This window comes from Oryza brachyantha, chromosome 2, assembly GCF_000231095.2.
Source record: "Oryza brachyantha chromosome 2, ObraRS2, whole genome shotgun sequence".
Taxonomy (NCBI): Eukaryota; Viridiplantae; Streptophyta; class Magnoliopsida; order Poales; family Poaceae; genus Oryza; species Oryza brachyantha.
The window spans coordinates 5,377,878-5,390,776 of NC_023164.2; the positions used below are offsets into that span (position 1 = coordinate 5,377,878).

At 49.5% G+C, this 12,899-nt stretch overlaps 2 protein-coding genes across 3 annotated transcripts; both read right to left on the reverse strand.

The window, feature by feature from the left end:
• Positions 1 to 19: 19 nt before the first annotated feature.
• LOC102700959 (receptor-like protein kinase HSL1) lies at positions 20 to 6,161 on the reverse strand. Of its 2 annotated transcripts, none has more exons than XM_040520926.1 (2): positions 3,328 to 6,161; positions 20 to 541 (listed from the first exon to the last, which is right to left on the reverse strand). In XM_040520926.1, the coding sequence occupies exons 1-2, from the start codon at positions 5,960 to 5,962 to the stop codon at positions 123 to 125; spliced, it is 3,054 nt and encodes a 1,017-aa protein (XP_040376860.1). In that variant the 5' UTR covers positions 5,963 to 6,161; the 3' UTR covers positions 20 to 122. The 2 variants fall into 2 exon arrangements, with proteins under 2 accessions (XP_040376860.1, XP_040376861.1); XM_040520927.1 differs by having other exon boundaries at positions 460 to 528.
• Positions 6,162 to 8,670: 2,509 nt separating this feature from the next.
• LOC121053214 (receptor-like protein kinase 5) lies at positions 8,671 to 12,155 on the reverse strand. Its single transcript, XM_040520818.1, has 2 exons — positions 9,506 to 12,155; positions 8,671 to 9,408 (listed from the first exon to the last, which is right to left on the reverse strand). The coding sequence occupies exons 1-2, from the start codon at positions 12,111 to 12,113 to the stop codon at positions 8,915 to 8,917; spliced, it is 3,102 nt and encodes a 1,033-aa protein (XP_040376752.1). The 5' UTR covers positions 12,114 to 12,155; the 3' UTR covers positions 8,671 to 8,914.
• Between the last annotated feature and the right edge of the window lie 744 nt (positions 12,156 to 12,899).

The following is a 12,899-nucleotide window of genomic DNA, read 5'->3' on the forward strand; positions in this document are numbered from 1 at the left end:
CTACCGGTAAAATGCACCGTAGAGTTTCCCATTTACCTATACAAGACATTAATTTCAATGTCGTTCAAGGAAAAAATGAAAAAAAAAGCTGGAGTATAAATTGGTACTTCTAAAAAAAAAAATTAAACAATACAATCCAAAGAATCATCGATCGATTCGATCCCAAACACGCCTTTATTCGCCGTGATGATGTCGTCGCTGCATGTCCGGCTACGATCACGGTCACAGCACTGCAGGAGGCGGCTGAGGACCTCGCTCATCGGCGGCCTCGACGCCGGCTCGTCGGCGGTGCAGACCACGCCGAGCTCGAACACGGCGACCATGCCGTCGAGGCAGTCAGCATCATCTCGAATCTCGTCGTCGACCAAGCCGGCGACCGGACCGGCGCCATTGTTGCGCTGCTTCCACGCCCATTTGGCCAAGCAGCTGCCGGAGTCGGCGCCGCCGTCCTGCGCTCCCCGCCCGGTGGCGAGCTCCAGCAGCACAACGCCGAAGCTGTACACGTCCACCTTTACGCTCACCTTTGACCTGTATACATACTCTGCAAATAATCAAATACACCATATCTAAATGTCAAACTCTGTTATACAACTCTCAGTTCCTTGTGCCATTGTGTATTGTATATTGTATATATATATAGATCATAGCAAAAATAACTCTCTGGTATTCTCTCCAGTTTTTAAATTTATTTGACATCGTTGATTTATGATTATATGTTTGACCATTTATTTTATTTAATTTTTTTTAGAATATGCAATATTATAAGTCATCCTTAAATTCTCTTTAGTAATAAATTAAATCATAACAAAATAATTAATAATTATATATTTTTTTAATAAGATGAATGTTTAAACATAGACCTAAAAGTTAACCATGTCAAATAAAAAAACGATGCGAGTAGTATTTTACTATGTAAGAAATGTTCTTAGCCACTGATTTAGTTGGGTCTCACTTTACTGCCAGTAATAATAATAAAGAAGATAGAACATATAAGATCACTTAAATAAAAAAATGCTTTTGCAAATTTGTCACCAGTATTCATATTACAAGCAGGGCCGGATCCAAAAAAAATATAAGGGCACATACAAAGGGCTCTTATTGTCATCTTTATCGATACATGCTCGCTGACGTGGAAGAGAGGATAGGAAAGAGAAAAATGGTTGTTTTGTATGGATTCAGTAAAACGACTCTTGGCGTATAAAACGAGGAGACAACCAGAAAATATATTTGTATGTGTGCTGACTCTAATCAAACACGTTGATCAAATAGAATGTGAACATAGAATTAATTAGCCTGTAAGTATAAAGAGTCAGCTTAAACATTGTATTTTTTATGAGGAGTTTTTTTCTGCTGACGTAGCTTAAGATGAAGCTTATAATGAGCTTTACCATTGAACATGTGCTAATAGTGGGGGACTGAATCTCTATTCTTCCACCTTTAGAAGAAACTTTAGCACATCTTTGTATATAACTATGGCACAAAATTTAGTGGGGGCTTAAGGGGTCTCTGTGGGTCTAGAGCCGTGTTAACACCAAAATTTGGTAAATTCTCGTATTGGATTCAGATAAGAAAATGTGCAATCGCCGATAGAAATTTTATCCGGAAGAGTTCGAATCCGACAGGGAATTGTGAAGACCAAGGCTTGACGATGTAAATTTATCTGTTAATTAGAGTTAGTTAGGATTTTATTTTATCTCTAAGAGATTAGAGTCCGATCGGGACTTGTATGTGTTTTATCTAGTAGGAGTTAGAGATTGAGTCCGCATAGGATTATTTTGTTATTTCTTTTTATCTATTAGGAATTGTATGTCGTGTCCAATACGGCCTAGCCTCAACCCGAGGGTATAAATATGTATGTCCGGGGTCATTATTTTTCATCTACGCATCAATTAGATCAAATACTTTCAGCGCATCGCCACCCTCTTCAGAGGTTTCAACTCCGGCGAAACTTGGCACCTGACACGGGGCTGCATCGCTTCGATCTCCAGCGAAAGGGTAAGTCCATCGTTCCGCCTGGCCACGGTAACCGTTCGGCTAGATTAGAACTGTCTCGGTTCGGTCTAATCTTCTAATCTAGTTGTACGATTGCTAGTTATCGTATCAATTTTAACTTAGATCACTTTCGCGTTTTGAGTTGATCTGGTCGACCATTTTGGACGATCTATGTTGGTTTGATATTCGCTATTTGACATATTTAATCTAGTACTATCTCAGTTATATCCGATCTAGTAGATTACGTTTGTCAGATGGTTTATATCAGATTGATGTATTTTACTCATTGTTTTATCGAAGTACCAGCCGATAAGTTACTAGTCATCGGCTCATCGGCTTGATAACAATTTAGATCTGTTTAGTATCTATCCTGACATTGCTAGGTTTAATTTTGAACTGTCTCGATTGGGTCCGATCTTCTATGATTATTCTTAGCAATCTGGGCTAGGTATTTTATAGATTTTGGTTGTTTCTCTGCCGTTTATAGCCGATGATTTTGGCCGATCTACATGCTTATCATATTTACATCAATAGAGTAGCCAATTGCTTTACTGCATTATTTCTATAACAATCGGTTTGATTTAGTTAGATCGGCAGTTATTTATGTTGCATCAGCTTATGAGAATTACATACAAATTGATTTTAGCCGATTGTAATATATGATTCATTGTTTATTCCAAGTAATTCGTCGGTTTATTTATTAGTTTTATCGATCTTCATGTTTCCTATAATCATATCGTGCTCGGCTGCATACTGTCTTGGTTAAGTCCAATCTCTGTACGTCTAGTTCAATCTAATTATAGGGGCTTGTCTGATCGACTAAGATTAATAAATGACCTGGCGGGTTATCTTGGTCTAACATTTATCTCAAGCTTATTTCTATCAAGTTTCTAGCCGATCCAAGCCTTTTTAGCCGGTTGGTTAGTCTATCGGCTAACCGTTGCAGAATCAACGTCTGATCGGCTGGATTATTAGTTACATATTGGCTCGATAGCTGATCGGCTTATTTTACTGTTCATCTTGTCAGTTGCAGGATTAAACTGACTGGCACGGCCACGCATCATTCTAATAATTTAGGTCCTACACTTGAGCTCTCTAAGATTGACTACCAGGTCTTCGTATGTGACACGTTGATTATCATTTTCAACGTCAATAAGCCGATAGTGGAGGCTAGAGACCCTAGCACCCCTTGTAGATTGGCCGCTGATTGCAAGATGCCACCAAAATGACAAATGACATTTCTAGTGATATTGTTGCAGATTTTAAGTGTCATTTTTACGATAACCCTCCCCACCACCACACACACACAAGAGATAAGAGTTGTCAAATAAATACCTGGAGCAATATAGCCAAAGGTGCCACAGACAGCGGAGGCCGACTCCGACTCGCCGGAGTTGGCAAGGATCCGAGCAAGCCCGAAATCAGCTATCTTGGCCCTGAACCTACAGTCCAGCAAGATGTTGCTGCACTTCACGTCCCGGTGGATCACCGGCCGCACGAATTCCTCGTGCATGTAGCTCAGCCCTCTCGCCACGTCCACGGCGATGCCCAGCCTCGTCGCCCAGTCCAACGGCGGCCCGGTCCCTCCGCCGTCTCGCCCGTGGCGGCGGTGCAGCCACTGGTCGAGGCTCCCGTTCTCCATGTGCTCGTAGACGAGCAGCTTCGTGTCGTGGCTAGAGACGCAGCAGAGCAGATCGACGACGTTGCCGTGCCGGAGCTCGCCCAGCGTCCTCGTCTCCGACTCGAACTCCTTGTCGAGGTTCGTCTCCGGCTTGCTGGCGCAGCCCATCTTCTTCACCGCCACCGTCCTCGGCGTGCAGCTGCCGCCGCCGCCGCCGAGTTGAACGCGATACACTTTCCCGGAGCCACCCCTCCCAATCACGTTGCTCTCGCTGAGGCTGCCGACGATGTCGCGCTCGGTGAAATCCACCGCTCTGAACCGCGTCATCTTCCACGACGCGACATCGTGGAGCTGGCCGTTTTTGCGCCGGAGCAGGAGAAGCCACCCGGTAATGGCGACGCTGAGAAGAGTTATGGCGGGAAGGATGACCATCACAAGCATGATGCCCAATGGAAGGTGATCGTGGGCGCTACCGCCGCCATGGATCCCCGGACATGTCCTGACGTGCATGCCGGACTCTGAGCGACAGCAAAGATCGGGGTTATCCAAGAAGCTCCGGTCAAACGCAAGGTCTTGCAGTGACGACGGGATCTCGCCGGCAAGTTGGTTGGACGAGAGGTTGAGGAAGCCGAGATGCAGATCGTTGAATTCCTCAGGGATGTGGCCGGTGAGCTTGTTCTTGGAGAGGTCCAGAATGTTTAGACCCATCAACCCGAGTGTCGCAGGGATCTCACCGGAAATCTGGTTGCTGCTAAGGTTGAGCGATGTCAGCCTTGTCAATGATTTGATAGATCGCGGAATCGGGCCGGACAACCGGTTTCCGGCGAGGTCCAGCTCGGTGAGGTTACCGAGCCCGGACATGTCATCCGGTAGAGCTCCGGCGAACTGGTTGTGCTCCGCCCTGAAGTTCTTCAGCGCGACGGCGACGGACGGCACGGCACCGGAGAACATGTTGTTCCCCATCTCGATCCTCGTGATGTTCGGCGATATCTCCCTCGGCAGAGCGCCGGTGAAGCTGTTGTTTCCGATCATGACATTGGTGAGCGCTCCAAACGACCATATCTTCTTCGGAAAATCCCCGACGAAGTGGTTGTTGAATGCCATGATGTTGTTGATGGTGTCACAGTCCCCTAGGCTCGCCGGGAACACGCCGGAGAAGCTGTTGTTGAACACCACGAGGTCGTAGAGCTTCCTGTTGAAGCAGAGCGTGTCGGGAAGCTCGCCGGAGAGGTTGTTGTTGGACACCTCCAAATTGCCCAAATCGGAGTGCTTCCCGAGCTCCGGTGGCAGGGGACCGGAGAGCTTGTTGTCGAAGAGCCGGATGTCGACGAGGTTTGGGAGCCTACCGATGCCTTCCGGGATGGCTCCGGTGAGCTTGTTGTAGTACATGTTTAGTAATCTCAAGTTCTTCATCTTTGCAATGTCTTGTGGTATTGATCCTGTGAGCTTGTTCATGGCCAGGTCAAGCTCCTGCAGGTTCAGAGCTGTGATTTCAGGGCCAATCTCGCCGCTGAAATTGCTTGCGAAGAGATACAGCATCTCGAGCTTCTCCAGCTTCCATATCCATTTCGGGATTGTGCCCTCCATCTTGTTCTGCGAGAGGTCCAGCAATGTGAGCTCTCTCAATGGCGACAGTTCATCGGGGATGGAGCCAGTCAGGTTCATTCCTGACAGCCACAAATACGTCAGCTTCGTGAGCTTCCCAAACTCCTTCGGAATCGGACCAGGCTTGAACGGGTTGGAAGCCAACGTCAGCGTCTCAAGCTCCACAAGGCCTCCAATGGCAGCACCCGGATAGCTCCCATCGAAGCTGTTGGTGTCAAGGATCAGTGACCTGAGCTTCAACAACCTCGCAATAGCCGACGGCACATCACCAACAAAAGAATTGCTCGACAGGTTGAGGTGCTGTATCATCCCCGACGACAGCTTGTCGATGCTGTCGGGAAGGCTGCCAGCGAATCCATTGTTGGACAGGTCAAGGAACTGCAAATTTGAGCAATTGTACAGCACAGTGGGGAAATCACCGGTGAGGTTATTGTAAGAGAGGTCCAAATACTGCAGATTCTTGAGGCTGCAAACAGAGGCTGGGATTGGGTTGGCAATCTGGAAGCTGGAGAAGAAGAGGGCTGTGACATGGCCATCCGTACAGGCAACTCCTGCCCAGCTACAGTGACCGGAAGAGCCAGAGTTTCTCACCTTCCATGAGCTCAATGCTGCAGGGCTACCCCAGTCTCGCTTGATGGTTAGGAGAGCTTGGAGCTCGCCATGATCGAGCTTTGCACCGGAAACGGAGAGGAGGAAGAAGAGGAGCAGTGGTAACAAGAGATTATTGGTATTATTTTCAACCATTTTTGTTAGCAGTTAAGAGTGGTGGTGCAGTCATGAGGGTGAGAAGCTCAGAGTGGAATGTCAGTACGTATGAAGACTTGCAGCTAGGTATCTCTAGTCTTTACCGTATCTGCAGGGGCTACTGGTCAAGGTCTTCCATGATATGGACAAGCTCTATCGTTCCATCGTGCTCCAACTTACGATTGACCACCCGCCAATCTCGCCGTGAGCCAAAGCCGATAGATTCATGCCACCTTCTCAGCCACCGAACAACCTGAGCGCGACATCAAGCCTATGGCTCATCGAAAGGCATGGGCCACCTTGCCCCCAGTATTTGAATCCAGCGACCGAGAACATCGATCGCCTTTAGTTTTAATCAACCCCAAATCTCACATCTAAACTACCCGTTAGAAAAGCTCATTGAACAGTTCGAGTCGCCTGCTCAAAGGGGCTGTTTGGTTGCCAGTATCATACCTGGCTCGTATCCGGAGATGCAAATCATGGATGTTTGGTTGCCTGCATATTCTGCTCAGCCAGGCTCCGCGCATGCAAAAAAAACCACTCCCAGCCAGAGCGGAAACGCTCGATCCGAGCTTCGCTGGTCGGCCAGGCTCCCGGATGCAAAGCGATGCACCCGCGCGTGCATAGGCTGCACCCACGCATGTAAGCCAAGCGAAGGGGTCACGGCTCCCACCCCTCTCCCTCTCTGCATTCTTTTTCCCCCCGCCACCGCGACCTCTCTTCTTCCTCAAGCGAGTCAGATCTGGGTTCCAAGGTGAGCTCGAGGGGCCGGCCGGAGAACGCCAGATCTAGTTGCCACCGGAGTATGCGACGCAGGCGACGGGGCCGACCATATACGGCGTGCACCTGACGACGCAGCCGCGCTACATCGCGACGGTGGCCGTGCAGGAGTACTACCACCACCAGCAGCAGCCCCCCGCTGTTGCGGTGCAGCACCACCCGGCGGCGGCCGCCCTGGTGCACCACCGCGCGATGCAGGCGCCCTCACCTCCACCCCCGCCGCCGCAGCACTAGCAGCTGACTCCCGCGTACAGCAAGTCGGTGCAGGGACAGGTCCGAGAGCATCGAGGAGGAGAGCGAGGGAGATCAGGACCGCGAGGACGACAACGAGATGGCAGCGGCGACCACCACCTACAGCGCCGCCGCCGACGAATAGATCACCACCACCAGCTACTACTAATCAATATTGCTTATTAGTACTGCATATTTATGTTCCACCATTTTTTTGCATTTCTTCTGGTCCTGATAAGAATGGTACCGAATGCTACTGATCTGCATTTTTTCTGTGTGTGTCTGGGTTATTACATCGTGTGTTTTGTTCTGGATTGTAGTGCTGGATTTGTGTTAATGATGTAACAGCGTTACAGCAATGTTGAAGCAACCTGCATTATGTGCACGCTTGTGTTTTGTTCTAGAACAATTTGATCAGCTATGATTTTGGTTAAGTGATGATCCTAGTTATTTGCGCTCGCATACTGCAACTAATATGTACAAAACAGGATGTTCAGCAAGTGTTGGGGCGTACGTCAGTGTTTCAAAAATAAAATAAAATTGATATACCAGTGTGTGTATGGATGACAAAAAATAAACTATTAATATGTGTGATATTTTCACTATTTTTTAGCTAGTTGAGTACATGTATATTTTTCACCCACAAATTATAAAAGAGGAGATAACCAAATTCAGATATCATGCATTCAACCAAACAAAATCTCTTGTATATAACATATATACGTACAACCAAACAATATCTTAGGATATCCAAACTCGACAGATATGTAAACCAAACAACTCTATTTGCACCCACCTATCCAGGCTAGAGTCAGCCCGGATGGCTCATACGGACCATGCTAAACTAATGCAAGCAACCAAACAGGCCCAAAGTGTCCGAAACCACCGATTAATTATTGTTGATCGCTACCTTGCTCCACCTTGCCCCATGTCAACAATAGAAATTCTAATGCGGGTTGTGCGGTGTGGGACACCTCAATTGCATCTCTATCATGGATCTTCCGCAAGCTCTGATATCATCCCACTATCTAGCTCTAAAATTAATATCGACAGCTAAATGCGGAAGCGACCACCGTAGAAGATCCGATCATGACGATAGCGATATTGCGATATTGCTTGCATGGTAAAGATTGATCCATTAAGCCCAAGTTGAACCAAATGTTTCTTTTCACTCATTGATCAATAATCCTAAAAATTATATATTATCACTAATATTTATCATTCTCAAGCCAGTTTAATTAGAAGAAAAATACTAAACTAACTACCACCATATCACAAACGACTACCATGTCATCATGTACTCAGAAAAACCACTTATAAAAGCACTCTATGGGCTATTTAAACTAGTTTCATACTTTAGGGGGTGAAATATTTAGTTTCATACATTAGGGGGTTAAGTAGACCAACCTTAATAGTTTAGTGGGTAAAGTAGATTTTTTTCTATTTATAATTTAGTAGGAGATAACCGTGTCCGTTGATTTTAAGATAGATTGAATGTGACACGTTGGATATGAGGGGTAAGGATAGAAGTGGAACTTCATGTTCGTGCACTGTAAGGTAGATTTTGATAGTATATTTTTTGTGTTAAACATAGCGCGATATTTTGTCTATAAATTTATTCAAACTAAGTCAAGTTCAATTTTAAGGAAAAAATATCTTGTTATACTGAACAGTTCATCAGTGTGATTGTTATCCATCCCACGGCTTAATCAAATTTACATTTTTGAAACATGTCAATTTATTTCAGTTTTGAACCACTCAACTCTACAAGTCAACATAACTTAAACAGCCAAATTTTTCAAACCAAATTTGTTTGTCCTCCCAGGCCTTCGGCAATTGGACACAAGTATGGTCACAGACGACATGTTGATTAACTAAAGTAAAGTTCGTAGCAAATTATACAGTAATTTACAAGGGCTCATGCCAGGTGCCACGTCACCTTTAAACCGGATGAGCTACAAAGCTGCAGCTGTCCTCGTCGCCGTCGACGGCGCCGGCGCCCCACACTTTTCCGGTCGCTCCCGCCGACGAGCTCGAGCTCTTCCCCTGGCCGTCCTTCTTCGCCTTGGAGAACGTCACGCCGCCGGAGTCGTCACGGCACGCGGTGGCCACGCTGGACGTTCGGTCGTACTGGACGAGCTGCTCGAGCACCTCCTTCATCGACGGCCGCGTCGCCGGGTCCTCGCCGGTGCAGATCACCCCGAGGAGGAACACCGCCACGGCGTCCTCGAGGAACGCCGCCCTGTCCTGCAGGATGCTCCCGTCGACAACGTTGTGCAGCGCGCCGCCGGCCTTGTACCGCCGCCACGCCCACTCCGCCAGGCAGTGGTCGGCGCCGCCGTCGTTCGCCACCCTGCCGGTCGCCAGCTCCAGCAGCACGACGCCGAAGCTGTACACGTCCACCTTCTCGTTCACCTTCGCTCTGCTCCCGTACTCTGCAGCCATGACATGAAATCGTCTCTTGAGCTCGCGATCGAGCGAACTAAAATGGCGGCAGAGAGTATAACGAAACTTGTGATTAGTTGAACTCACCTGGAGCCATGTAGCCGAAGGTGCCGCCGATGGCGGAGACGGACTCGGGCTCGCCGGACTTGACGAGGATCCGGGCGAGGCCAAAGTCGGCGATCTTGGCGCGGAAGCCGGGGTCGAGCAGGATGTTGCTCGACTTGACGTCGCGGTGCACGATCGGCTGCGCGCACTCGTGGTGCATGTAGCAGAGCCCCCTCGCGGCGTCGACGGCGATGGCGAGCCGCGTCGGCCAGCTGAGCGGCGCCGGCGCGGCGGCGCGGTCGCGGTGGTGCAGCCACCGGTCGAGGCTGCCGTTCTCCATGTACTCGTAGACGAGCAGCTTGGCGTCGTCGCCGGAGATGCAGCAGAGGAGGTTGACGATGTTGTTGTGCCGGGCCTCGCCGAGGATCCTGACCTCGGCGTCGAACTCCTTGTCCGTCTTCGCGTCCGACTTGGCCGACCTCCACAGCCGCTTCACCGCCACCACCTTGCCGGCGCTGCCGCCGCCCTTGCCTCCGACGTTGATGCGGTACACCTTGCCGGAGCCGCCGCTGCCGATCACGTTCTCCTCGCGGATACCGCGCAGCACGTCGCACTCCGAGAACTCCAGCGAACGGAACGCCGTCATCTTCCACCCGGCGAGGTCTTGCCGGCGCTTCTGGTGCCGGAGGATGAGCAACCAGATGGCGACGGCGCTGACGAACGTGACGCCGGCGAGCACCGAGAAGACGGTGATTAGGATCATTGTCAGCTTGTTCCGGGCTCCATCGACATCGCCGCACGATGGAATGCTCAGGATCTTGTTCACGTTCGACGAGGCGCACAGGCCGCGGTTCTTGAGGAAGCTGCGCTCGTAAGCTCCGTTCTGCAGCGCCTCCGGGACCTCGCCGGAGAGCTGGTTGGAAGAAAGATCGAGGAAGTTGAGGTGCATATGGTTGAACTCCTGAGGTATGTCGCCGACGAGGTCGTTGTTGGACAGGTCAAGCATGTTGAGGTCCATCCACCCGAGAGCAGCCGGGATCTCGCCGGAGATCAGGTTGCCGCTGAGGTTGAGCGAGGTCAGCCTCGTCAGCGACGCGATCGACGCCGGAATCGAGCCGGACAACCGGTTTCCGGCGAGGTCCAGCTCGGTGAGGTTACCGAGCCCGGACATGTCATCCGGTAGAGCTCCGGCGAACTGGTTGTGCTCCGCCCTGAAGTTCTTCAGCGCGACGGCGACGGACGGCACGGCACCGGAGAACATGTTGTTCCCCATCTCGATCCTCGTGATGTTCGGCGATATCTCCCTCGGCAGAGCGCCGGTGAAGCTGTTGTTTCCGATCATGACATTGGTGAGCGCTCCAAACGACCATATCTTCGCCGGGAAATCCCCGACGAAGTGGTTGTTGTACGCCATGATGTTGTTGATGGTGGCGCACTCCCCGAGGTTCGCCGGCAACACGCCGGAGAAGCTGTTGTTGAACACCACGAGGTCGTAGAGCTTCCTGTTGAAGCAGAGCGTGTCGGGAAGCTCGCCGGAGAGGTTGTTGTTGGACACCTCCAAATTGCCCAAATCGGAGTGCTTCCCGAGCTCCGGTGGCAGGGGACCGGAGAGCTTGTTGTCGAAGAGCCGGATGTCGACGAGGTTTGGGAGCCTACCGATGCCTTCCGGGATGGCTCCGGTGAGCTTGTTGTAGTACATGTTTAGTAATCTCAAGTTCTTCATCTTTGCAATGTCTTGTGGTATTGATCCTGTGAGCTTGTTCATGGCCAGGTCAAGCTCCTGCAGGTTCAGAGCTGTGATTTCAGGGCCAATCTCGCCGCTGAAATTGCTTGCGAAGAGATACAGCATCTCGAGCTTCTCCAGCTTCCATATCCATTTCGGGATTGTGCCCTCCATCTTGTTCTGCGAGAGGTCCAACAATGTGAGCTCTGTCAATGGCGACAGTTCATCGGGGATGGAACCAGTCAGGTTCATCCATGACAGCCACAAAAGCGTCAGCTTTGTGAGCTTGCCAAACTCCTTTGGTATCGGACCAGGCTTGAACGGGTTGGAAGCCAACGTCAGCGTCTCAAGGTCCACAAGGCCTCCAATGGCAGCACCTGGGTAGCTCCCATTGAAGCTGTTGGTGTCAAGAACCAGAGACATGAGCCTCGGGAACCTTGCAATCGCCGACGGCACATCGCCGACGAAGGCATTGCTCGACAGGTTGAGGTGCAACAATTCAGAGGATAACTTATCAATGTCATCAGGAAGGACGCCGGTGAATTTATTGTTCGATAGGTCAAGGAACCGTAGATTCGAGCAAGTGTACAGCGCGACGGGGAAATCGCCGGTGAGATTGTTGTAAGAGAGGTCTATGGAAGTCAGGTTCTTGAGGCTACAAACAGATGCTGGGATCGGTTTAGCTATGTGAAAACTTCCCAAGGAGAGACCAGTGACCTGGCCTGTACCGTTGTCGTAGGTAACACCACTCCAGTTGCCGGCGCTGCTCCATGAACTGAGTGGAGCTGGGTTGTCCCAATCTTGCTTGATTGCTAGGAGCAGCTTCTGCTCGCCGGCGCTGGGCTGCGCCGTCGATCGGGAGAAGGAGCTGGAGAGGAGGAGCAATTTTAGTAGCAGAAAGAGGATGAGGATGTTGTAGACAGCCATTTCTTTTGCTGAGGTGAGTTCTTGGAGAGGTTGAGTTCAGACATGGCGTCCAGTGATGAGCTTAAGTAGAACAACCAAAGTGCGTCACTGCCTCACCCTCACAGGTCAAGGTCTTCGGTGTTACATGGTGATTGAAAGGTGCACTCTGATGGTAACATGTGAGTTGAGCACTATGCTGTCCTCTCTGATCGAATTTGAATCCACTAATTTAAGATCAGGAGCAGGAAAAAGATGGTCACTTTGGTGTAGTACCAGAAGATCGCTTGGAATATGTTCCATTTGCGATGTATGTATGTATGCGATTATATCGCCGTGATACGGCACTTGGAAGCGATGACAGTGAGCATGGTATTGCAAATTCCCAGTCGAAATGTTCTGTTCTTATTCTGTTATGTCGAAAGCTTGTTAGGCTTTACGTACATGTGCTCTCTTTTCGGCAGAAAGGGGGGAGAGATTTGTGTCCACCGTCTCTTGGTGCTGAAGACACTCGCGTGATTCTCGACCACGCAACTCTGAAACTCTGAATGATTGGTGCATGTTCAGAGAATTCAGATTTTGCATTTCGCCAGAACTCTGTTTCTGAATTCTGATTCATTTCGTTTGTGCACTGTTTGTGATTGTCGCCCAATTATATCCTTGAGGTCTCTGTAGATCATGGAATTATGATCTCATTAATCGAGACAAAAACCAAGCTCTCTCGAATGGAGTGGATCCATGGATTTTTATTGGTATTACGTATGGAGAAGGGAAGGTGTGGGGGCCTCACGGTCACGATGGATTGTAATA

Coding starts and splice junctions, on each gene's coding strand:
- LOC102700959 (XM_040520926.1), bottom strand. CDS start 5,962: ATGGTTGAAAATAATACCAATAATCTCTTGTTACCACTGCTCCTCTTC. Junction 542..3,327: donor CTTTGGCTATATTGCTCCAG/GTATTTATTTGA, acceptor GATTATTTGCAG/AGTATGTATACAGGTCAAAG.
- LOC121053214 (XM_040520818.1), bottom strand. CDS start 12,113: ATGGCTGTCTACAACATCCTCATCCTCTTTCTGCTACTAAAATTGCTC. Junction 9,409..9,505: donor CTTCGGCTACATGGCTCCAG/GTGAGTTCAACT, acceptor TCATGGCTGCAG/AGTACGGGAGCAGAGCGAAG.